At 34.5% G+C, this 27,868-nt stretch overlaps 1 protein-coding gene across 1 annotated transcript in view; it reads right to left on the bottom strand.

The window, feature by feature from the left end:
* LOC118181945 (transport and Golgi organization protein 2 homolog) overlaps window positions 1–27,868 on the bottom strand; it is a 93,276-nt gene that overhangs the window by 12,381 nt on the left and 53,027 nt on the right. The window contains exons 3-4 of the mRNA XM_035351187.2: window positions 7,768–7,882; window positions 5,676–5,749 (exon numbers count right to left, since the gene is read on the bottom strand). Of these exons, the coding sequence (XP_035207078.2) occupies window positions 5,676–5,749; window positions 7,768–7,882 (189 nt within the window). The remainder of the gene's footprint in view (window positions 1–5,675; window positions 5,750–7,767; window positions 7,883–27,868) is intronic.

The following is a 27,868-nucleotide window of genomic DNA, read 5'->3' on the forward strand; positions in this document are numbered from 1 at the left end:
TTTATTTATTAAATATAATGTTCTTCGCACTTAAGCCAAATTCAACAGCAATATCACAAAATGTTTAAAAACAGCATATCTTTAGAGTTTCCAATACACAAACTCCCGCGCTGGAGATAAAAATGTTTTTTTCGTACAGTGTTGTCATTGCTCGTTTTGAAATCGTTTGTCAATCAAAAATTCATTAAAGGTTTACAAAATTTGAAATAGATAATAAAACAAATTCGAAATTCAAAATACAGGCTTCCAAGTGCCTATGTTCGGTTGGAGGACTACGTTATTCATGCAGTCATGCAGATTCCCCAACATTTAGTTTCTTTGAATAAAGTACATGACGATAATATTTGGTGGCAACAGTTTGAAAAGTGAATCAACGCAAAAATTGAAACGAGCAAAATGCCGTTTTGAGACTAATCAGCCCTTTGGGTCTAACGCCTCTTTGGTCTGAAAATAAAAATAAAAGAGGAGATAGTTCTTAAAATGTACAACATTAGAACAATAAAAATTTTAAAATGAAAAAACATATATTCGTTCTGTTTGGTAGCAAATACCTTTGAGCCTATAATTTGTCAAGAAATGGATTTAGATAAACTACGAATTTTAAACTCATTAATAAAAAAATAATTAGGAAACACTTCCTCGATAACATTTACTATGGTGTAGCAAAAATGATGAAACAAGAAGGAATTATTTTATAAAAGTGAAGATGAAAAATCATCGAATTACTTGGATAGCGCTTCAACGAATAAGATTCCAAGTTGGGAATTTATTATTATTAACCAATCAAAGTACAGCTAAACCAAACGAATTACTTTTAAACAGGCTGATTTATTTACTTCTTTCGTTGTACCAATCTTCTGATGGCAATGCAACTAAAGATGTAAATTTCTTTCTTCATTTCTGATTTTGCCATGTTTTGCTCCCTTTTTCATGCAGTCTCCCAGTGGATTTCCGGTTTTTTAGTATCTGCTTTTTGGGGGTAGGTTTGCATGTATTTATTCCGATTTGAATATGGGAGTATATTTTAAACATATTATTGATTTAGCATTACATATTTATTTATTCAAAGTACTCGTTCCTATTTCTTTAATGACGGCTTTCTAACTACAATTTCAATTTAGGAATTTTTATTACAGACGATACCTTGAAAATATCATAGCTATACCATGAAAAAAACAAGTTCCTGAATCAGGACATCCAGGGAAAATTTTGATTCCCCATAAAAATAGTGACTAAACGTCCTGTCTTTTCTAAATTTATCAATTCACTAACTTGTTCCTGCTACTTACTTTGCAAGACTTAGTTATTGTTATCGATATTAATACGAAAGCAAATGAAACCAAACAAAATTTTATTGCATTGACCATTTATAGATACATACAGTATTAAACTATACTATAAACTACCGAAGCGAGTGGTGCACAAAGCTTAATGTTTTGCTTTGTGCGTTTATACCTTGTAAAAGTTACCAGTTGTCTAAACCAAAGGCTCTGGTTAGCCTGGAGTTAACATTAGTAACTTAAAGCAACTTACCGCTGCAGACACGATGAAAACTCAACTGCTTGGCTTTTCCTATCCATGAGAGGTAATGCAGGTACAGAAATGATATCCAGGACTTTACATACTACTCTGCGCTTTGCTCCTATAATTTTGTGGCCAACTGTGTTGACTTAAGTATTTGTTACATTTGCATACTTTTAAACAAGGATAAGTTAGGAAAGAACAAAGAATAGCAGAATTTGAAACAAACTGACTAGTTACATTAGAAGTTTCATAAAATAAAACCTTTCCATTTGATGGTATGTTTGCTTATCGATTCTCGAATATGCTCTTTAATTAATTTTCGAAAAGTTCATCACTTAATTAAAATCTGAGAATTTAAAACTGTAAGTTTTCCATCGAAAGGAATGTTTGTTTCCAGTGGAATACAGTAAAATAATATTTATGTAATTCTAGTCTCGCAAATAATTTTCTAAACACTGAACAAACTTATAGAAATATTTACGAAGCGTTTCATTCAAATCATGGTTCGAATTCATAGTAATTCGGATATAATATCGAGGAATTTGAAGTGTCTTACATTGTAACTTTTGATAATGTAGTACTGCCATCTAAATCAGTAGTCTGAAACTGGCGGCCATTTAAGTAATTTTATGCGGTCCGCGAAGACATTTCAATTATGCTTTTTTTTTTTTTTTTTTTTTTTTTGTTATTTACGCTGTTGCAAATACTTCGTGGTTTTAGTTATTTGCTGTCCGAGTTTATATTATTTTAACTTCCATTAAAACAAATATAAATAACGTAATTATTTATCGACTTGAGGATGCAGATTTTATTAACTTTATTTTCTAATAAATAAACTCAGCAACAATCTGCAGAATTCAGCTGCTGAAATTACTCACTTAAAATTAATTAGAATAATTATTCTGTTTGGAAATACATTAATTTGCGAACAACATTTTTCGCAGATGAAAATTAGTAACCCAATTAGCTGATGTGCATGTAAAATCCGTGATGAAGATAATTTTTAGTAATTTCTTCCCAAGGCTACAAACTTATCGGAATCGAAGCGCTATTAACTTTGAAGTTGCATCAAGAGATAAAGAAGTTTATATTTATTTACACACAAGCATATGTATTTTTATTTATGTGTAGAAAAAAATTTATAAGTGAAACGTTGCTATTAGTGTTTAGCCTCAAGTTTTGTCCCACTCAGTAAATTTTCTCTGAAAACTTTTCATAAGCCACTTTTTTTCTGAAGTATTCATTATTTTTTAAATTTTAGTTTGAATAAGAGCAAGTTATTTTATAAATTAAACAAGATAGAACTGTTTGAAAGGAGTATCAGTCCAAGAATTTAATAATTTGCTGCCAATATATTTGAATTACAAAAATGTAGACAAGAAAAAACACCTTACAGATTCCAGACTTTAAATTTCAGATAAAAAATAAATATAAATTTGAATGTTTTTCCATTGAGATACTATTATTATTTTTTATGTATATTTTGATAAGTATTTAGTAAGCAAAATTTAAAAGTATTTAAATTTTTTTCATTTTGGTAATATTTTGTTAGTTTGCTAAAAATTTTCTGAAATTTTTCATTTTGTAAACAAAACAAAACAAAAAAAAAAAAAAAAAAAAAAAAGTTGCCCATCATTTGTTTTTAGATTGTGCATTAAGCCTGCGTTTGAGACCGCTGGTCTAAAACGTGATGCTTTAGTCTAATAGGTTAAGGTACGTTAGATGGACTATATCAAGATTTAAATGTTCTACTAAATATTTACTCATGAAATTTTTTATGTTACAATGTACTCATTAATAAACCCTAAATGCAATAAAACATTTTCTTGGACAAAACAAGATGATTCTCAATATGGCATTTTTAAACCTAGTTCTATAAGTGCACCATTTTTTTAAGTTTGTTTCTCAAACTAAAGAATTTTTACTTTTTAGCTTTTCCTTTCTCTCTCAGTTTTTACATCCTAAAATTGCACCTATGAAAATCAATACAATAAATGTGATGTCAGCAATAGGCAATGAGATATTTATAACAAGCGATACGATGCTAATATGTAATAAAATACTTTATTCATGTTTAAATGTAATGTTAATTATTTAAATGTGGTATTAATATTAAATAACGGAAATATAAATTAAATAATGGAAATTATAATTCTAATATCGACTCCACACAGTGCTTCAATAAAATTAAGAAGTTTAAAAATAAATGAAATTAATAAATAATGTAATTTGTTTTAACATAATACCGGCTTATATAATGAATAAAGCAAAAAATGAATTAAATACGGCTCATTTTATTATTACACTCATTTTATTATAGCAGCTACGCTACCAGCTTTCGCCTGGCTTTTAAATGTACCGGAAAAATGCCTGAAAGATACACCAAACATTAAATTTAAAAACGGCGCAGAATTTTACTCTGCAGAACAACTTCATATTTTTTTAAAATTATTACATGTAACAAAATTACAATGAAATAAGCCATATCCCTTAATACGAATATTAATTATCCTAATAAATAAATTAACCAACTTCTCGTTGCCTTATCTCAACAAGCCCACCAGCGGCCGAGCGGTAAAGTCGCTGAACACTGGTAGTTCGGTCCGAGTTTCGAATCCCGCGAACGGGCTGGCTGCATGTTTGTTTTCGTGGTTTTCCACATGTGTAACATGTATACGAGCCAGTTTCCGTTAGAACGTCCTCCACGAAGGCATTCCTTCTCTTAGGCAGATAGCCCTAGTCTGCTTTGCCACAATTAAATACATCAACAACACCTTCTCTCAACAAATCTCTAGTATCCAAGAGAAACATTAAATTTATAAACTGCACAGAATTATCGCCCTCAATTTTCCAAATGGCAACAGTGTTGATTTTCAACATTCAGCAGTCCAGTATACAATTGAATGAAAAACTGTTGCCAAAACCACATTTCTAAAAGAATAAAACTATTCAAAATGATGCGATAAAATCGAAAAGAAAATTTTAAAAAATCTGTTTCAAATATTGAAAAAAATCGCTTCGAGGTGCACTGGCTCTTGTCTAGATGCACATATATACCGAATTTCGTACGCCAGGGTCTATTAGCTCACTCACGAATGACACAATTTTCAGCATTTGTTTGCTAAAGTCATATTTTTCTTAGGTATGTCTAGTGTTTATTAACTGAGTTTTTGTTATCATTTATAAAAAAATGATTCAAATTAAAACATATAGGTAATTTTCATGTTTTCACAACAGTAAAAAATTTTAAAATATTTTGCATGTTTGCAGGTGCAGAGTAAAAAATGTATTTTCAAAAGAATTACAGAATTTGAATATTCTGCTTCAACGAGTACATGGTCAATAAATGGTTCTTTTGATTTGGAAAGGATTAAAGTACTTTCTTTTATAATTCTGACCTTAAAGTAAGCGGAATTAGTTTTTTTAATTCCAATTAATTAAGTAGCACAATATTCTTGTTTCTTTAATCAGTCTTCAAGATAAAAGTGGCTTTGAAATACAAAAAACGAAGGAGATTATAACCTCACAAAAAATGTAGGGGTTTTTAAAAAAAATTCATTCCTTTAAATAAATTTCCGACTCTGCTCATAAATAATATAAAAATAGTGGAAATACTGAAGAAACAAAATCAGCAAAATAATGATCCACAAAATACTACTGCTGTAAGTTAGCAGCGCTTTAATGAAATATTCAGGGTCATTCTAATGGAAAAAATATATAAAAAAAATAGTTTACTTTAAGACAAAGAATATCACTAATTAATCCTAACTATTTTAATCTTAGTGCTAGCAGCAGCATTGAAATTCCAGTTGTCTTAAGTTTAGAAAATGCTCTGAAGGCTAGATACATAAACCTTGCTTTTGCTTTGTGAAAGATAGCTCGAAGAGAATTGCCATCTATGAAACGATACGTTAGTTTATATAAGTAAAGTGTTAGTCAGATGGAATAAATCAGGTGGAATAATAGCTTTACTTAACTAATCCTAATTAAAATCCTAGCATAGTTAAAGTATACAAATTTATGTTATATAGCTTTATAATCACTAATTAAAGTAATTTAACCCGATAAGGAAAAAGTCCACATTTCTTGTCTTCAAGAAAGAACGCATTTTAGTAGCTAATTAAAGCAGAAGTAGTAACAATAATAGTTACCTGGCTTAAGAATAACTGGTCCTTGATTTCCTTCATTTGTGTAGTACGCAGCTATTATTTCACCGATCATCGGCCTATGAAAAAGAACAAAATCAAATGAATTGTTCTTTGATAAAGTGAACCGGCAAGACACACTTAACAAAAATAAAAACTTACTTGGGCGAAGTTACGATACGGTGGGCGAGCCAGACTCGTCCACCGTAATCAGTATTGTAACTAAAATGATGTTTCAAAAATATATTTATATCACTAATTTAAGTATATTCCAAATAAAATTACACATTAACCTTTACACATTAATTCTTTACACATTAATCCATATAGCGACAAATTAAATCCGACCCATGGGCATAAAAATCTTCAAATAATTCAGTATTCAAAGGTTTAATTGTATTTTTATTTTCTAATTTTACAGTTAACCTGTCCTTTATAATTATATTATTTTTTAAATGTTTACTGATTTATAATAAAGTATTAAACAATTTTTGAAATTTGTTTGTAAGATCACATTCAATAAGAAACTAATCATCGATCCTTTTTCTTTTTTGGTCATCTTATTTACTTATTTGACTAAACGTCTTAAATCTTTCATATAGTGAAAACATAACGAACTCAAGTTAAATGTTATCAATATTCATCGATATTTCGGCATTCTATCCAAAGAATTTTAATTATGTCACGGACCTTTACAGACAACGAAGAAATTTTAGTTCAGAATCAAAATATTTTCAGATTTTCTAAGTTGGATTTATATTATTTGTGGGTGCTTAAGTTTCTACCATATTATATTTGCAGTATATACCCTTTGAAGTTATTATAATGAGTTTTTCTTTTTTATTTAGATTTGATAGTTTTATTAGATTTATCAGACAAAAAAATTTATATTTCAAGCATATCAGATATATAATATTCTAATGTTCTGAAAGTACAAAACTAGATTCTACAGAATGTTACGTGTATGAGATATTTAGTCTTAAAGAAAGTTAGGTATTTCATTTCGAAAGATCTTGCTACATAAAAAAATAAAACTATAATGCAAATGCAAAATCTGCCTTTTAATATAAGTTTTTATAACAGCTAAAAATTGATAGAAATGTATTAACTTAATTGAAGAAAGGAAAAAAGGTTTTACTGTAATTAATTACTATTTTACTGTAATTATTATTATTTAATATACCATAAGCTATTACTTTCAGACACTTAACAGGATAAAAAGGCTTGAGCATGAAAATTATTACCATTTGCGATAACACATACGTTGTTTAAGAATACAGACAATTGTTCAAGAATATGATATCTACATTGCTCTTTAAATAATGTTTTAGAAAAGAAAGAGGATCTGCTTTTGTTAATTTTACACAAAGGTTTGAAATTAACTTAGACTGGAAGTGATTGTTTGTAGAGCTTGAATCGTATTGTAAGCTTGAATCGAATCGTATTGTATTTTAATTTTATAATAGTTATGTTAATGTTTTATCCTCTTTCCTGTCTCTCCTAGCTTCAGCTTACAACTCCCTATCAGAATGAGTTTTTAGGATCGCGTTAAATGCAAATAAGAAGAGAATAGTATTTAAGTCAAGCTCAACTGACGTCATCAAAGAGAGTTAGGATTCCTGAATAACTCGCGTTTGCCTTTGGATTACGTCTCTCTAAGCTGTTACAACACTCGGCCGTATTACGTGCCTTTTGATAGTTCGCTGGCTAATTTAATATTACGGGCCAACTAGTTTAGAATCGTGTTAGCTTCGGCTAAATCTCTTTAGTTAGTCATTAGTTAGTTCTTATTTCTTTCTTTTGAGTTTATGCCCAAGTGGAGGCTTTGCTGTACTCCTTGAGACAGAGACCGACTGTTAATCTTATTTTGAGAAAATAAAGGGTAATTAACCCTTCTTGAGTTTACGTCTTAGCAGTTCATTAGGTTCCTCGACACATAGTTTAATAGAATAAAAGTTAGAAACTCTACAGTATTATTATAAAGATTGGAAATATTAGCATTGATAGATAAATAATAAAAAAGACGAATAATTTATTAAGCTGCACACGCTGGCTTCTTGACTGCAGGTTATTTTAAAAAATGAATTTAATATCTTACTTGACATCAATAGTAACAAGCAAAAAGCTGTTGTACATCTCAGCTTCTCTCCTCAGACTTTGCAAGTAGGTGACGCCATCGTCATCTCCCTCCAAGTAATTTACAGCCAGGAAACCTGAAGTTAAAAAGAATAGATAAACTTTATATACAAATTTATTTTTTCTTCTTTGCATTTGTTACCTGCATACGTGGCGTTTACTCCTATCTGAGCAATTAATATAACAACTTCACTAAATAATGAAGTGGAGAGAGATAATACTTGCAAATTATTTTCCGCATAAGGTTTAGACCAAATTTGAAACTTAACTCTTAAAAAAAAAACAGCAAACAAATGGGTGATAAATTTGAAAGGAGTTTTCTGATATTTTACTTGTTAATTTAATTACATGTTTCTAGAGGAGAAGAAATCTGAATATAAACAAAGCAAGAATACATAAAATTAACATAAGTAAAATTGTGTTTCCTATTTAAAGGTTGATGACTGATTTTTTTTCTATTATACCACATTTTATAGAACAAGAATGTGTTTTTTAGTAATGTTTCTCAGTACTAGTTCTTTTTAATATGTTTCTGTGTATCAATTCTTTTTAATAATAAGTATCATTCTTCCACGAAATGAAAGAAAAAGAAAACGCTTTGGCTATTTTCTTACTTGAATTAATGTTTTTTCTCGTTTTGAATTTAGTTGAGTTCTTAATATAGAATTCTAATGCATTTGTTGTGTAATGCAAAGAGAGGCTCTGCACCTGTGAACATCGTTCAGCCTTATAGAGTTCAAATGAAAGAAGGTAAAATTACAATAACACAAGTAACTTGGTCTAATATTATAATTATAATAATAATAATGATAATAATATTTGTCTTTGATATTATATTTGATTATAATAAAGTATGTTTGATTAGTATTTGATTGAAGTCTTGTTAATTTATATATCCGTTATTAAGTTCTTACTTTTAACTACCTGAAAATTTATTATGAATTATTTTAAAATTTACAATACTTTAAAGATGCCGGTAACTATCAACGGCGATCGTGATAGTGATACGTATTTTAAGGGGCGAAAATATCAGTCTAAACATTTTAAGCTAAATATTTTGAATAAAGAGAGACAGAACAGATAAAACTCAATTTTTGAATTCAGTTTTGTTCCAGTAATGTAAAATTATTCTGCGGTGGAATTCCACAATCAATTTGCAATGGAATTCCACAGGGATTAGGAAGAGAAAGTTACCCTTCCTTACTTATATAACAAATTTAACTTGGCTGATAAGAAATTAGCATACGATTTCTTAAAGTGATACCCGATAAATAAATTAATATCGTCTGCAAGAGCTCATTTGGGTACTGTTATTTAATTGTCAATAATGCAGAAGTATAAAAGCAACCATTAACCCTTCTTCATTTCTTTTGCTTCCATTTTGCACGACCTTAAACCTGAATTGTCCTTCGAATACTTAATTACGAATGCACAAAAATAATTTCTTCCTTTATTTTCGATAACTCATATAAAGCCTCTGAGGCCTGTTTCATTTGTTTATATTTTTTATCAATTCGCTTTCGATTAATGAATTCGCAAATATCACTGAATTAATTTTAGGTTACTGATCCGTGTTGATCGAACGACGTGAGTAAACTCTGAAATTAATAAAGAAGAAATTCAAAAACTAGGCTGTTGTAAAATGACTAGCCATTTTTAACCACGGTGATAATCATCAGCTTGATTTGTGAATCAGCTGAATATTATCACGCACTTCCATTTACTTTCGTTCTTTACAACTGAAAATTTGCAGTAGCAATGGAAATTTTGGGCGTTTTCGATTAAAACAATTAGCATAATGCAAGATGAAATACTGTAAGTAGTAAACATCAGATCAGATACTATAAGTAGTAAACATCAGATTACTATCTAGCATTTGAAAAATGTGTTTACCATTAAAAATGGAAATTCTTTTAAATGCTAAAAAATAAGTTATATGAAAAGGTCTTAAAAATATGAAAAATTAAAAAACAGCAATCTGATCTTCATATTCACATTCTACATTAGCACCCGCAAAAAACTGAAAATGTAGAACGTAAATTCATATGTTTAAAACGAACTATTCAAAACAGTAATGCGAAAAAACAGGAAACGAATTTGCTATGATATAACCCCATAATTAATTAATATCACTTTTCATATATTTAATTAAAGGCTTACCTTTCCAAGGCGTAACTGCTCGCATTTTCTTTTTCAATGGATTGTGTGCGAGAGGCTTTTCTCTCAAGTACAATGCCAGCAATTTATTTTACACCGAGACACAAGATTTGTGTAAAGAAAACATTAGTGATGCTGACTGCCATACCGATGGTCCAAGGCTCGAATCCCGTAGAAGGCACAAGTGTTAGTAAGGGTATAGTGTCTGTGCGGCAAAAGGGCACTATAAATACACGGCGAGATGAAAGTCCTCTTGAAAGAAGTTGATGATAGAGTAAGATGGGTTGGAGATTCCGACCAGCCCACCGGGGTGTTCACCCTCAAAATTGGGGTTCTAAGCTTAATAGTTAGCGAGTTCCAGCGATACCTAACATATCTACGAAAATGCACAGATACCGGGCTTGCTTCAGTCTTTATCTGTAGTGAAAACAATGCCTTCCTCGATTTTTTTAAATAATTTAATATTGGTCGAAGATACAGAAGGCATTCAGTAAGTTCTGATCCTAAGTATGATGCGAGGCAACGAAAAATGATGAAATAATTGCCTCATCCTTTGGAAGCATAGGAACACACACAAAGAAGCTCTATTATTTGACTTTTGAGAATCAGTTGAAATGTTGTCAAACTGTGATGTGTGTTAACATAAAAAATGTAAAATATAGTTCGGTGACTGAGTTCCTGAAAAGGAAGGCATAAAACCAATTGATATTCCAAAACATACGGTTGCAGACAATTATAATATAGCAATTGTGAAAAGTGGGTTTCCCGTATTTAAACAAGAGACGTCGTCACGAACATGATAACAAACCAGGCCACAGTATGGATGTGACCACTAAAGAAAATGTGTGCTAAAGTCAAAGAATATGTGAAGGAAAACAAGTTAATGTTAGTTCTGTTAGTTCCAAGAAAATGGGATAAGTGGACAAAATCTTGCTATAAAATCTGAGGATGTCGAAAGACTGCGTCAAAGGACTAACCTAAGATGTTGACCCCTAAAACGAAGAAATAACGGACGGTATTTTCTCAAGAATTGCTGTACGTGATCAAGTCGATAAAAATTTTCATTCACGTTAATGGCAGGAGAATATATATGGCTTCATCACGTTCGTCATAAAGGAAATAAGAGAAGACTGTGTAGCAACACAGTAGATCTTCTCTACTAAAGTTCAGAACTCAGAAATCTCTAATTGAGTGGAGCACTGCTTATTGAGTATATACTATTTAATACTATAATAAGTTGCGTTTATTACGTTAATTTTTTGACTCTAATACCGCAAGTCACAAAGATCAAAACACCGTGGTAAACTTAACAGAAATTTGTTACTTTGCATGCTAACGCTCCAGCACATATGGCTTACATTTACCTAATAGCTATTCAGCAGGTAACAAATACAAGTAACCGGAGTACCAGAATTTCACCACTGATACAATCCCATCGTACAGATATAATCCTGCAGCATAAAATGTGAAGTTTCACCCGAATTTTTAGAGAGAACATCGCGAGTGACTATTCGATAGTCTTCCATCCCTTCTTCCCCTACCATCAACATCTCGAGTGGACTTCCGGCTTGCCGTGTACTTTACGTGTTCCCTTGCCGTACAGATACTATACGCCTACAAACATTTTATGCCTTCTCAGGGATCCGAACTCCGGACCACGTTATGGAAATCAGCGTCGTTATCCACTATGCTAGCTGGACTATTTATTCAGCAGCGCGGAATTTAACTTTTCCTCCGTCTACTATATTCACTGGACCTAATTTTTAATGACTTCTTTTTTATTTTAAAAACCTAAAGCATCGTTTAGTTGTTTGCATTGAAAAGACGATGATAATTGGAAGGATTCCGTCCAAGAAGTCTACAATATAAAATATTTTTTGCAGAAATGCAATGTTTAATGGCTGACTTTGTTAAGTGCAGTGAAGTCAAAGAGATGTGTAAAGAAAACTGAGAAAATAATGTTAGATATTTATTTCATATAAATGTTAGACTTAAAACGTATTTATCGCCTTCCATCCGAAGTTTAAACGTGATGAAAACATATTCCGCTTTCAAGACAAACAGATTGGTTTTTATAAAATTGCCATTAGTTTTTGACGATGTTCGTTTATTGCTTGAAAACCTTTTCGCATGAATAATCACAAACAAACTGAATCTCCAACTCTAACTTGAAATGGAAGAAATATGCGATTCTACACCTGGAGCTTTGCAAGAAAGGAACAAATTGTTTCGAACGCTCTGTTCTTGATAATTTTGAAGATTGTAGGCAAAATCGCTAAGCTCTTTAGGAAATAAATATTTTTCGTATGTTCTCGAATATTAAAAATGTTTTCTCTTAAATGTCTTTTAAAGGTCTCATATATGAAGCTTAAGCATTTAAAATCCCTTAAATTTATAATTTTTGTCTTAGAAAACACGTACAAGAGAAAGTACAAGAAAGATACAAGTTAAAACAAAGTACATTTACTTATATTTGCATCAGCAGCATGGTATTAAGGACCAATTTTTTGAATTACCCTAAATAAAAATCTCATGTGTGTGAAGTTGTCTTATATGCATGCCTTTTTCCTCTTGCAAAACACCTCAAAAAGTGCACGACGGCTTAAAGCGGGATGTATTCTTTCTTTAGTGCCAATATAAATATTACAAATTATAAAAATTGATAACCAAATTTTGTTATTATGAAAGATTTGAAAAACACGTACGCATAGAAAACAGTTCCGGTTGTGATGATCCATGATGACGTTTTGATCAGCAGGTATTTAATGAAAGTAAAAATATTCAATTAATACTAGGTTTTGCTAAAAACACATTTACCTTGAAAATGAATAACACTTCATTTCTTTCTCTGTGTGTCCAAGTATAAAAGTGCTTTCAATAAATCAACGATATTTCGAAATTTTTTACTGCATGTTCCAAAATGAAATAAGCATTTTTGTATCACCTCATAGACACAGCTAAAGTAGTGATGAAAAACAAGACTAGATGTATAATATATTAAGACCTCATTATTCGAGACTCAGATACTCTACTCACGGCCATAAACGATTAAAAACGTGACTGAAAAATCGATCCGTTCCTCAGTAAAACAATTGAAATGACTTCTTAATGATATAAATTATATTAAACTGTTCTAGCCAATCATAGAAAATAGATTATTATTCTCCTTTCAGAGTTAAAATTGGGCTTTCAATAAACAAAATTTAATTCTTTTTGCTTGAATCTTACCTGACAAATATATAAGGCTAAATTTTGCACATCTTCCTCCTTTTTACTTCCTTGTACGAAGTAAAAAGGAAGTATTGTAATCGCGAAAAGTTTCAGGCAGCATATTTCAACGAAAATATCCATTTTGACCTCTATCGAACGCAATTTAACGATGTTTTTGCGTGATATCTGTACGTAAGGACAGAATAAAAGAATCGTTTCCTCCAAAAAAATTATAAAACTTCTTTAAAATAAATTCTGAAGAGAATTTTTCGTGGCGTCTGTATAAACGTATGTACGTACGTACGTATCTACTCAAAAACGACAAGCCTCAGAACGTTGAAATTTTGCATATAGGACTGCTATAACATGTAGATGTGCACCTCGTATTTTGGTTGCAATCGGCCGCACCAAACGTATATAAATATATTTATATATATATCCACACTGTTACCCAGCTCTGTGATCTCAGTTTCTTTACTCTTATGTGTTTGTAAATTGTACATTTTTTGCTTTAAAAATGATTGAATTATGTTGTTCTTATCTTCCGGTTAAGATTTTTATGCCTTTAGTAAATCTGCATGCAATATTTTTAGAATTATCAACAATTTTAAAGTTGTGTAAGTGCCGCTAAGCCCAATAATTTTTTTGATGGCGGCCATTGCTTGTTTACATTTGAAACAGCAGACTAAGGGATTTGTTGCCAATCTAGAGAAACTTAGCTTCGCAACAACAAAGATAACGCCTTCATTTGTTATTGCCAATTAAATCATGCTTAATCCTTTCTGGAATTTTTTCGAGGAAATAAGTGTTTAATATTTACTTCGTAATTTTTAATATAAATATTTTGAGTTTTTATGTGTTTTTGGCCTTCTCGCGAAGGGAGAACTGAATTAATTGAATGAGAAATACTGAATCGTCTGTGAAAAACTGTTCCTTTTTTGTTTTGTTTGCTTAATTTATTTTATACATCGTTCTAGCTTTATTATAGTATTTGAATAGAACATGTGGCAACGATTAGATAATTCTATTATTTAAATGATATAAATTTTGTGCATTCTGAGTTATAATATGAACGAAATATAATACTATTAAGTGAATCTAGCGCCAGAGCGTCGCTATGGTAAACAAATACTAGAGTGAATTTTAAAGAATTCATTTATTCTATTGTGGTTTATGCGCTGTCGGCGAAGTGATTTAATTCAATCCAATACGTTTAAATGAAATAAAAGAAAAAATGCGCATAATTTAATGTTCCATACAAGGAAGTCATGTGGTGTACACATCAGATTTTTTCAAAAAAATACTTCTTTTAATAATCATTTGTTAAATTTTTAAATGGAGATTAGAAATGAATGCGATCTAGTTGATTTTCTCTCTCAAAACATAATTATAGGAGTTTTAATATCACTGTAAAACTGTATGAAAACTTTTGTTGTCTAAAGATGCGATCAGTGGATTGTATTTCTAAAGTATACAAAATGTATAAGAATACTTTCATATAAGGTATTTCTAAGGAAAAGTGGCTCATATTTGCATTAACTATAGGGAAAAAAAAGAAGCATAAGGCTGTAAACGTATGGTTTTCTGTGGGTTGAAAATACGATTGTTTGGATTTTTTGTTTCAGCATACTTAAATATTACGCCTGTGCTATTCCATTTTACTTAAGTACTTCAGTAGCGCGTTTTTCAGTCTTAATTTTTCTCTTTGCGATTTGAAGCAGTGTTCAATTTAAAAAGCGATATTACTTTACATTTAGACTAGAACCTGAATAAAATTCTTTAACATCTGATGTAGGAAGCGTTTCCCACGCAGCTGTTCATATGCAAACAAATATAACTATATTCATCTAGATTTGGGATTTTCCACATTTTTTAGTTTTTTAAATATTGATTTAGATATTTAGAAGCATCTGATATGTATTTACTATGTGTCATAGTGTAAATAAAGTAAATAGACCTCATTATTCGAGACTGCAGGTCCTTAAGGATCAGTCTGTTTAAGGAAATAACCGCTCAGTTTTTTAATTTGATTTATAAACAAAACATATAAAAGTAAAAAATCTAAGGTCTAAGATTCGGAATTAATTGGTAAATATCATTCACAGTAATTATTCATTTTTTGTTTATTTTGTTATTAAATATAAAGTCTATCCTTCTATTCCCCAATAACTTCCCTAAAGAGTAAATTTTTAATATTTTCAATGATAAAATTGAAAATAATCATATTTAAAAGTAGTGTATATATGCCGGAGCTGGCGCAGAGCCATTTACCCTCCCATAAAAATCCCACCCACTTTTAGAAATGTAATGGCTCTGTTTCACCCATATAATTTTTTAAAACAATGGCTCTCAAAGCCCCCATTAAAACCGCACCCACTTTTAGAAAACAATGGCTCTCAAAGCCCCCCATTAAAACCGCACCCACTTTTAGAAAACAATAGCTCTCCAACCCTCCATTAAAAATCGAACCCACTTTTAGAAAACGCCGCTTTTACAAACGCCACTTTTCCTCTTCATCGCATGCTTCTTTTGCAAGGGGCATTCGTCCCCCACATAATCCACTGGCATTCGTCCTCTGCAGTCTTCACGTATGTTTCATATTTATCGGGGACGATCACTGTCATCATATCTGCCTTCACTGTCTGGCAGAGGACACGCACTACAACAACATGTAAAACCGAAACATAAAACAACTCTGGCTCAAATAATAGAGCAAAAGTTGGACACTGAATTGATGTCCAACTTTTGCTCTGAACCTCTATCTTACCACGATGGTAAACAGGTGATGATCTATGAGCCCGGCCTTTACTCTTTGGCTATGCACAGTAGATTACCCCCATCAGTGCACCATTATGTATGGCTTCTAGAGCGTCAAAGGAGAGACAATGGGTAATTGATTAATAATACCTAGTGAATAATAAAAGCATTTAAAGAGAAGGTTTGCAGTATATAGAAAGACAAAATGGATTTTCAATCAAAAACAGTTCGACAGTTACAAGATTACTGTCGAGAAAATGATATTCGAGGATACTCGAAACTTAAAAAGGTGGAACTGATCGCCCTCATTCAATACCACAACGGCTTTTCCAGGTTCCACAATCACTTGTTTATCAAGCGAAAGAAGAAGAGGGAGCTAAAAATCAGGTGTTGCGGAAAGTTAATAAAGGAATCTAGCATAAATAAGCACTTACAAACTAAAGCTCATCAAAACTATAAGCCTAAGAAGGCCAGCCAGGAGGTTCACAGAGATGATTTTGACAATATGCAGGGGCTGCATCATATGACCATTAACCAACTACGTGAATTTTGTCGAACGCATGGTATTGCGGGCTATTCCAAGCTAGGAAGGAAGGCGGACATCATAGCATACATAGAAAGCGTATTGTTTAACCGTCACTTCGCATTTGACTCCGACCTGTTTTCAGATTCACGAGAGAGAAGGCTATATACCCCCCATGAAGTTGAGACAGCCTATGAATCTCGTTTGAAGACGTATGATATCCAAAACGAACACAATCTGATGCTTCCCAAAGACTTTCTGAACGATGTTTCATCACAGGTCCGGGGTCTGATCGCTAAACATCTGAAAAGACTGCATGGTCTCAAGGTTAATTTCCAGTTCCTCTGCGACTATCAAAAAGGGGAAGATGGAATGAGGGAAGAAATGGAGATGAACTTTAAAACAACAAATGAAGTCATCTTAGAGTCAACTGATTTGGTAGCTTATTACAGATCGGTTATCCAAAAGTTATTGACAGAAATGGAGGAGTTTGTTGCAAGGGGTTCAGGCTGGACGCTTGCCAGAATTAAAAGCCTTGAGGTGAGGATCAATAAATACAACCCACTGAGAGGCTCATCCTACATTGATTTACCGAAAAGAATTAAAGCTAAAAAAGCCGTCATAAACGTACAAAATGAGGATAATAAGTGTTTCATGTGGGCAATACTCTCTGCACTGCACCCTATGGAAAAAGATGCCCAAAGAGTCACCAAATATAAACCGTATGAGAATGAGCTAAAGTTCGAAGGCATTGAGTTCCCAGTGCAGATGGAAGACAGAGTATTTAACAGGTTCGAGAAGTTGAATGACATATCGGTGAGCATATACTCATACGAAGGTAATGACATTTACCCATTGAGAATCACTAAAAATAAGGAAGACAAACACGTCAATTTGCTGTACACAAGGAATAAAGAAGGAAACAGTCATTACTGTTGGATAAAAGACATGTCGAAATTAATAAGTGCTCAATTAACTAAACATGAGAAAAGAGTATATCCCTGTGAAAGGTGCCTGTTATTTTATCACTCTGAGGAGGACCTTCAAGTTCATGAGACGGATTGTAGGAAGAACACGCCAGTAAAGATTGTAATGCCTAAGGAAGACGAATCTCTGAGGTTCAAAAACTACCAAAGGTCATTGCGAGTACCCTTTGTGATGTATGGAGACTTCGAGTGCTTGACAAACAAGATAAACAGCTGTCATCCCAATGAAGACGCATCCTTCTTGCATAAGTATCAAAAGCACGAGCCTATGAGCTTCACTGTCTACATCAAGTATAAACATGCAGACTACAAGGCACCAATCACGTACAGAGGACCCAATGCCACCAAACTGTTCTTTGATACAGTGAAGGCTGAGGCGCTAGCGATAAAGAACATTTATGATAAGAAGCAACCCATTAAAATGACCACCGAAGATGAAGAGCACTTCCAAAGGACCCATGTTTGCCATATCTGTGGCGGAGACATCAGGAAGAAACCCTCCCCCTATTCACCCAAGGATGAACCAGACTTCCGAAAGGTCAGAGATTACGACCATCTTCTTGATCCGGCGAAATGTGAATCGAACTACAGAGGGCCTGCTCACAACCTTTGCAACCTAAAGTACCAAGAGCCTTCGTTCATTCCGGTGTTTATCCACAACCTCTCTGGCTACGACGCCCATCTCTTCATAAAGGAGCTCGGTGGGGAGAAAGGAGACATTGATGTCATTCCGAACAACGAGGAGAGGTACATTTCATTCAGCAAGGAGGTCGGGGCAAAGATGTTAGATGTAGGCGATGGGAAGAAAGTAAAGTTGCCTGGCATAAAGTTGAGGTTTGTCGACTCGTTCAAGTTCATGGCTGCTAGCCTAGACAGTCTTGCGAAGAACGTAAAGGAGTTCAGGGAGACAGCCAAGTACTTCCCCAAGGACAAGCTAGACCTCGTCACCCGAAAAGGCGTCTATCCATACGATTACATGGACTCGTGGGACAAATGCGAAGAGACCAAGCTGCCCCCACAAGAAGACTTTTACAACCAATTGAATGAGTCTCACATAAAGGATGAGGACTACGAGCACGCCAAAAGGGTATGGAGGGCCTTCAACATTAGGACATTGGGTGGATATTCCGATTTGTATGTGAAGACTGATGTACTCATCCTTGCCGACATCATGGAGCACTTTCGAGATGTCTGTCTAAAGACCTATAAGTTGGATCCTGCATGGTACTTCACCGCACCTGGACTCTCCTGGGATGCCATGCTCAAAACCACAGAGGTCGAGTTAGAGCTGTTGACAGACTATGACATGATACTCATGCTAGAAAAGGGGACCAGAGGAGGTGTCTCTCAGTGTTGTAACCGATATGGGAGGGCGAACAACAAGTACATGAAGGACTATGACGAGAACAAGAAGTCCAATTACCTGATGTACCTTGACGCCAACAACCTTTACGGGTGGGCCATGAGTCAATACCTACCGCATGGTGGCTTCAAGTGGAGCACTGTGTCAGATGTGACCCAAGTAGCGGATGACTCAGACACAGGATACATCGTCGATTGCGACCTACAGTACCCAGCCCATCTGCACAACCTCCATTCAGACCTACCTCTAGCACCTGAGAGCAGGATGCCCGATGGCTCAAAACAACCAAAACTACTGACGACCCTCTATGACAAAGAACATTATGTGGTTCATTACAGGGTTTTGAAGCAACTGTTGCAGTTGGGAATGAAGCTCAAAAAGGTGCACAAAGTGTTGGAGTTTCAGCAGTCTCCCTGGTTGAAGAGATACATAGACCTGAACACTGAAATGAGGACCAAGGCAACCAATAACTTTGAGAAAGACTTCTTCAAACTCATGAACAACTCGGTCTTTGGCAAGACGATGGAAAATATCAGGAAGCGACTCGATATCAGACTAGTATGTGATCCCAAGAAAGCGGAGAAGCTCATTGCTAAGCCCAACTTCAAGGGGAGGACCATTTTCGACGAAAGGTTAGCCGCTGTGCATATGAACAAGACGAAAGTGATCTTTAATAAGCCAATATACGTCGGCATGAGTATATTAGATCTATCGAAGCATCTGATGTACGACTTCCATTATAATCTTATGAAGCCTAAATACGGGGACGATATCAAGCTATTGTACATGGACACTGACAGTTACATCTATGACATACAGACCGAGGACTTTTATGAGGATATGAAAGGAATGATTGACTACTTTGATACATCTGACTATGCAGAAGGTAACAGGTATGGAATACCGCGAGTCAATAAAAAGGTATTGGGGAAGATGAAGGATGAAAATGCAGGGAAGATCTTGGAAGAGTTCGTTGGCTTAAGATCTAAGATGTATGCTTGTAAAACTGAAAAAGAGCTAATTAAAAAGTCTAAGGGTGTTAAGAAATGTGTAGTGAAAAATAGGATATCTTTCGGGGACTATAAAAGCTGTTTGTTCTCACAGGAAGTACAGTACAGGACCATGAATCTCATCAGGAGCACAAAGCATGAGATTCATTCCATACAAGTAAATAAGATTGCCCTTTCAGGAGATGATGACAAGCGGCACATATTACCAGATGGTATCCATACCTTGGCTCACGGTCACTATGCGATAAAGAGCAACCTCAAAAGTCACCTGTACAGACGCCAGGCGAAGGATCAGCATTTTGGTAAGGCCCCCAAGAAACCTCTCCTCTATAATAGCTCGGCTACGTACTGAACATTTCAAGGGTATCACCAACTGGTCCTATCCCAACTGCTGTCCTGAATCCCTCATGCCTCTTCGAACTCCGCCAATAGAGATCCGCCCAAGAAACCTCTCCTCTATAATAGCTCGGCTACGTACTGAACATTTCAAGGGTATCACCAACTGGTCCTATCCCAACTGCTGTCCTGAATCCCTCATGCCTCTTCGAACTCCGCCAATAGAGATCCGCCCAAGAAACCTCTCCTCTATAATAGCTCGGCTACGTACTGAACATTTCAAGGGTATCACCAACTGGTCCTATCCCAACTGCTGTCCTGAATCCCTCATGCCTCTTCGAACTCCGCCAATAGAGATCCGCCCAAGAAACCTCTCCTCTATAATAGCTCGGCTACGTACTGAACATTTCAAGGGTATCACCAACTGGTCCTATCCCAACTGCTGTCCTGAATCCCTCATGCCTCTTCGAACTCCGCCAATAGAGATCCGCCCAAGAAACCTCTCCTCTATAATAGCTCGGCTACGTACTGAACATTTCAAGGGTATCACCAACTGGTCCTATCCCAACTGCTGTCCTGAATCCCTCATGCCTCTTCGAACTCCGCCAATAGAGATCCGCCTCCAGAACTGGCAGCACCAAGACTTTTTGATTTTTGCACCTCATGCACTTATGTATAGACATGACAACAACATTATCAATCAATTTAAAAGGGGTTAAAAGGAAGACTTATATTAAAATAAATATGGACATGACGGAAGAAATGGAGGAAATAATGAGATTGTTTAGTCCAGACACAGAAGTTTCTTCAGACTTGAAAACTAAAGAGTGTGAACACAAATATGTAATTGGTGATGACTGGTACAATTGCCAAGCATGTGGTGAAGAACTGAGATATAATCCAAATAAACCCCCTATCAAATTAGAAGATTTATATTTCGAAAAGGCGCAGACAGCTAGAATGAAAAGCAGAATGACAAATCTTTATAAATGGATAAGTAAGTATAACTTTCCTTTCGAAGAAGAGCTTATGATTGATTTGTCATCTTTTATCTCTAAATACATAGAGTTGTATCCGAAGCGTAAGAACTTAATTAGCAAAGACTATATTTTATACCAAATGTTACGGAAAAGAGGTGGTTATGAGGTCCCACTTAAGCTACCTAAACTGATGACAACGCTAGCTCAGAATGAAGAAATCTGCAGAACCATCTTCGATGCATTAAATTGGAGCACAAATATGGGTGCGATGACCCCAATGAGTGAATTATAATTTTTAATAGCTTTCGTCGGCTATTAAAAATAAACTAAATCCTTCTTATCAATCCAGCTAGTCTCAGGATAGCCTAACCATTTTACTAGATATTTGTCCCCTTTCTTTTTGATGACTTTTTCAATCTTATATACGTTGTCTTTCTTATCATACTTTACCAATTCATTTTCATAAAAAGTACCTTTAACCTCTTCATTATTTAAATCCTGAACTCTATAAGTGATTGGATCAGTTTCTAATACTTCAGAAATGACAAATATTTCTTCTGTAAAAGTTGCTTGATAACCTCTTCTGAAGGCAGACTTATATATTGATATTCTTACTTTATCTCCTACTTGGTATTTAGGTTTATGTATGACCTTTTCTTTAAACAAATTGTGATACACATCACCACTGTTTTCTTTTAGACTGGCTTCAACAGGTGTCATTTTGATACTTCTGTGGTAGGAATTGTTATAATTTTTTACTAACTGACTCAATACATCTATGTATCTTTTTGTATTGTTTGCTGCTAAATATTTTCTAATTTTACCGTTTAAAGTTCTGTTGAACCTTTCCACTATGGAGCACTTGATTTCGACATTTTCAGTAGTAAACCAGTGAATATTATTCTCTTTAAACAGTTGTTGCGTCTCTTTGTTAATGAACTCGGTCCCCTTGTCTGTCTGAATTTTTTGAGGAATTCTTTCCTTAAAGATCTTTTTAAACGCTATAGTAACTTCTTCTCCCGTTTTTCTGCGAACTGGTATAGCCCAAGCATATTTGCTAAAAATGTCTATGACTGTTAGTAAGTAGTTGTTACCATCATTAGAACTTGATAATGGTTTTAAAAATAGCAAGTCTGCTTGCCATTGGTCGTCAACGTGTGATACGTAAGTTCTCCTTCTTTTGAATTTACGGATAAGTGGTTTGTGTTTGGTATAAACATCTTGCTGGTGTAAGAACTCTTCGATATCCTTTCTAGGAACATGCACCTTCCTCTGAAGCTCCTTGATGCCGCAATATCCAGTTTCAGGATCATAGTATACATCTCTCAGTCTAGGGGTGTTCTGAGTTACCCCGTCAACTTTAAAAAAGAACTTTTCCTTGATCCACACTTTTCACACTTTCCTTTCATAATAGGCCTTCCGTTGCTTGTTACCGAATTTTCAACATTTAGTGTACCTGTCTTCTTTTTACAAATCAAGCAATATGTCACAATAGCACCTAGTCCAAAAACTCTTTTGGTTTTTATGATAGGTCGGATGATAGCCCTAGCTTGTTTTTCTCCGAGTGGATAAAATCCGCTGTTTGGGTTTTCAATGGCATCTAAATCCTTTAAAAGCTCTTCATCTGCAACATGTCTCTGTCTAGTGTCTTTTGTTTGACTGTATGCTATGTCATGCTTCTTACATGCTTTATCTACTCTGTTAACTCCTGGATCCCCTCTAGTCAATCTTTTAGAAAGCTTTGTAAAAGGTCCACAGTACTGATAACCAGGAAGATGCATTTCTGGTGGATTGAGCTTATCTTGCATCCAACCGACTAAATCTCCACCTTTAATCTTTCTATCTTGTTTGCTCATTTATTAAGAATAGAAAATTATTTTTCGTACCCGTTCAAACCTTTCTCCTTTAAATATTTTTCCATGGGGAAGTACTTCAAGTCCTTAATAAATTCTTGCTCTTTAATCAAAGCTTCCTCCTCCGAAATAGTCTTTGCTCTCAAGCAATTTAGTAAAGACTTATAAAACTTGTAGGCAAACTTGTATTCTTCTTTCCTTTCTGCGACATGCAAGGATTTATCAATAATCTCTATGACACTGGCCACGATGCTCAAGGATGCTAAGGGAAGCAGAGCGAAAGCTGTCAAACTCGAAGTACCAAACAAGAACTTCGCAATTGTCAGAGACAGACTAACATCACTGTAGAATTTGTAGCTTTTTCTGTATGCGTACAAGCATGACTCTAATTTTTGTTCCATGTTTTATTTAAAGAAGAAAAACATTTCCTATACCTCATTTCAGGGTTAACTAAATCAAGCATGAAAAAATCATGAGGTTTCGTGACACACTTTTTGTACATACTATCGAACTCCTCGCTGGTGAGACTACCATCGATTTCCCTCAGGATTTGTTTAACCTCTCTTGGTTGGAGTCTAAAGAAGATAAAGTAGTTACAGTTCTTGCGTATGTTGATGGGTGTTGAGTAATATGATTGAGATATATAGATGATGGACGCATTTTTCTTCCTACCTCTTATGAATAGGTCCTCTATGACTTTTTGCTTCTTTTCTGTCACGCAGTCATCGAATACAACTAGATTCTTAACGTTAGGATCAAGTTCATCTACTGTTATAAAATCGCCCAACTCTGACGTGAATAATGTTTCCTTCTTGAATTTGTGAAACATTTCTAAAACTTTTTCTTTATCAACCTTCTTAACTTTTTTAAGGTTATGAATATCATCTTCCTCTATATCATTAAACTGCGTGTATGTTTCTTGTAGAGATGAATACTTGGGCTCAAAGATGTCTTTAGCACATACGTAGAGATTGTCAAACTTCAACCAATCGTAGATGAAGTTAAGAAGCAAGTTCGTCTTACCACACCCTGAAGGTCCGGTGATTAAAAGTCTGAAGGGATGTTTGGGTAGCAAAGGATGCTGATCAGCATATGCAAACTCTTCAGGTTGCGTGTAATTCTTTATTCGAATCATATCTTTATTTAAGGTGAAAATATTTGCTTTAAGGCAAAAAATATTTACTTTAAGGCAAAAACATTTACTTTAAGGCAAAACTTTATTTGCTAAGTAATAAAGATGAATCAATTAGAAAAGGAACGCATTGAAAAGATAAAGGGGCAGATACTAGCCCAAAAAAGATTGGGTGAGTTACAAAAAGATCTTAGAAGAAAAAACGAGCAGCAGCTTCAAGAAAAATTAGGTGTTCGAGAAATGTTAACAGAGTTTCATAAGCCTGTGACAGAAGAGATGACTAAGCAGGAAGTATCTAGAAACAAACACCTTAAAGCTGTTCAGGATGCAATACAGGAAATATCCTCTCCATCGTTAGAGTCCACAACAATTCCAGAATTGGATTATGGAATAAAAGATTTGGAGCGCAGGATTTATAATTTAAACTTAAATAAGGATATCGACGAGTCTTTCATTCGGGAAGAGGGTTTTGAACTACCATCGGAATTAGTGAACAAAAGTGAGGGCGAGCTGAATGAAATCATAAAACGCGCCAACGACAGAAATAAAGAATTCGGAACTAGAAAAGGGCCTATGAAAAAAGAATGGAAGAACAGTGCAGAAGATAATGAAGATAGGAAAAACTATTTAAGAAAAGAGTTGGACAAGTTCGACTACAAAATTCAAATGATGAGGAACTATACAAAAGCACTCAAAACACTCAGGGATGGAAATTATTATTCAGGCGAGGGTATCGATAGGGTGGAGCTGCTTTCGCGACTGACGGATAAAAGATGTGGAGGGAATAAAAGTAAAACGCTCTACAATAAAATCGTTACTCTGTTGGATGCGCTTTTGAAAAAGGGTGAGCTAACTAATGATTTTGTAAAAAGCTACTACGCAAAGTTTTTGAGCTAACTAAAATTTTCTCTACATATAATAAATGAGTAACTACATTAAAACAAAAGTGCATCTGACTGATCATCAGATCAACAAGTTAAAGACTGCACACAAGAAAAAAGAGGAGGTCACTCTACAGATCAATACCTCCAAGGCGCCAAATCATGATCTATATCTTACACAAACACAGATCGAGCAACTAAAGAAGGGCAAACGCATAAAGATCAGCAAAACACAACTGGAGACAAATGGTGGATTCTTGCCTTTTCTTCTTCCCATTCTTACTACTTTAGCTACCGGTGCTCTTTCGGGGGCAGCTGGATGGGAAGCCAAAAAGATTATGGATAAAGTAAGCGGATCCGGTTGCGGGGGAAAGAAAAAAAAGGGGAAAGGCGTTCTACAAAACTGGGAATCTCGAACAAAATGATTGAGGAATGCATGAATGGTGAGAGAGGATTTCGTGGCGTCTTCACATCAGACTTGCTACCCAAAAAGATGAGAAAGTTTGAAAGTGGAATTATTAATTTAGACTTGTCGACAGGGCCTGGAACACATTGGGTGGCTTACTACAACGATCCAAAAAATAATTTTGTAGAATATTTTGATTCATTCGGAGACTACAAATATAAAGTTACTACTTTAAAGGATGACACTATCCCGGCAAACATATTTCATTACCTGAGAACATCAAACAAAGAAGTTCGGTACAATTCAAGCTTCCTGCAGAAACCCACATCTGAGCGTTGTGGCTACTTCAGTATGACATACATAAAAAAGAGAAATAGAGGACACCCTCCTTGGGACATCTTATACTCCCTAACTCAAGAACCAAGTGATCATAATGAGAAGAAAGTGCTACTTTAATGAAACATGTGTGTTATTTTAATAGGTAAAAGCCCATTAAAATAAAAAAAAAATAAAATGCTTATAATAAAATGACTCTGCTTATATTAAACTCAAAAGACTACCCGAAGTCAGAAGACTTTACTGTCGAATACGCTACGCCTCTGAGAATCAAGAGGGTTGCTTTGCAATCATTTTCCTTATGGGTTTCATGGTACAACATTTGCAAGGCCTATGAGAACAACATGCTTTCATTCTATGATGGAAGCCTTTGGTATGATCTAACTATTCCGGATGGAAATTATACTCTGGGGGAGCTAAACGATTACATGATGCAGTACTTCAAGGACGAAAGTCCTCCCATACAGTTTGGCGTGATATTCGCTCGACAGAGATTTGTGATAAAACTGAAAGAACACTACAAGCTTGATTTATCAAAGAGTAAGCTTCATGAGATTTTAGGATTTGAACCAAAGATTTACGAAGAAGTGAAACAAGAAGCCAAGTATGTGGCTAATATTTCTCGAAGCATCGATGATATTCATATCCATTGTGATATAATAGAGGGAGCTTATTTGAACCAATTTGCATCAGAAGTTATCCATTCTTTCACACCGGCTCAAGAGCCAGGCAGTTTGCTCTCTAAAGATTTTGACAGACCTATCTTTTTTAAGACAAAGAGTAACCACATATATAGGATCAGGATGCGTCTGACCAATCAGGATGGTGAACCTATTGAGCTCAATAATCAAAGGGTACTTTACAGGTTGCTGGTGGAGTGAAGAAAATTTTTGTACTTACAATAAATGAACAGACATAGACTTTACGGAGCAAGCAAGAGGATACAAGGGCGAGGTTTCTTTGGGAGAAAGCTTTTGAACCTAGCTAAGAAAGAGGTTGAACAAGAGGTGCAGCAAGCAGTGAATAGTAAATTGGAGTCAATCCTTAATAAAACGATTAAAAGAGGCACAGGTTTAAAAGTAGTGAACGAAGCTAAATTAGAAGCTATCCTTGGAAAGAATATGAAGCGAAAATAATTTTACTGCATATAATAAAGATGAACAATATTTGGGAGTTGAAACAAACGTCAGAAGACGTCATCAGAGATATAGAAAGTTTTGAGTATAGAGAAATCAAAGAAACGCACAACACTCAAGATACGAGTGAAGATGCCACGTATAACTTTCACATACTCGATACAAAAGCTAAAATTCTCTACTCCAAAGGATATATTCACCAAGAACTCAGAGTCCTAAAAGCAAATGGAGATTCTGTAGGGGAAGAGAACGTGACATTGGTGAATGGTGGAGGTTTACTCAGGAGAAGTATCATGACCATCGGTGCCTATGAGATAGATTCAGATGTGCATGACACATCCTTGATGTTACAGGTTATGGGTTTAATTAACTTCACACCTGATTATGCAACTTCGGAAGCGACCAATATGTTTTACTATATAGATACCTCCGATTCTACCGAGAGAGGATCGTTCAAGTTTAACGGTGCCCTTACCGACGCTACAACAATGACAAATTTTTTCACTAACTTAAGAGTGAATGATGACCATAACGAAGGTTTTACCAAAAGATGGATGTATACCCGAGATAGTCAGTCTGTGCACATATTTATACCGCTCAAATACATTTTCGGCTTCCTCAATGATTATGAAAAAGTCATTACAGGCTTTGATGTAAAATTTCAGTTTCAAAGAAACAGTCATAGGAACATGTTGTATACAAATGTACCTAATCCTAAATATAAAGTACAAGTCAAGAAACTTTCGCTTTGGCTACCTTATGTTAAATTCAATTCTTCTGTTGATGGTCAGTTTACAAAACTAATTCTGTCGGACCAATCCATCGACATTAACTGGAGGCAACCTAGAGTAGTCAAGTCCAACATTTTAGAAAATAGCAGCGGATCATGCAACATACCCGCCACTACTGATGAAGTGATGAGCCTTTACGTTGTGCCCCAATATGATAAAAGAAACGAAAACTTTTCTCAAAACAACATGCTGTTCGATAACTTAAA

The sequence above is a fragment of the Stegodyphus dumicola genome, chromosome 1 (genome assembly GCF_044657685.1).
Source record: "Stegodyphus dumicola isolate Sdum_Otavi_A_Nest chromosome 1, ASM4465768v1".
Taxonomy (NCBI): Eukaryota; Metazoa; Arthropoda; class Arachnida; order Araneae; family Eresidae; genus Stegodyphus; species Stegodyphus dumicola.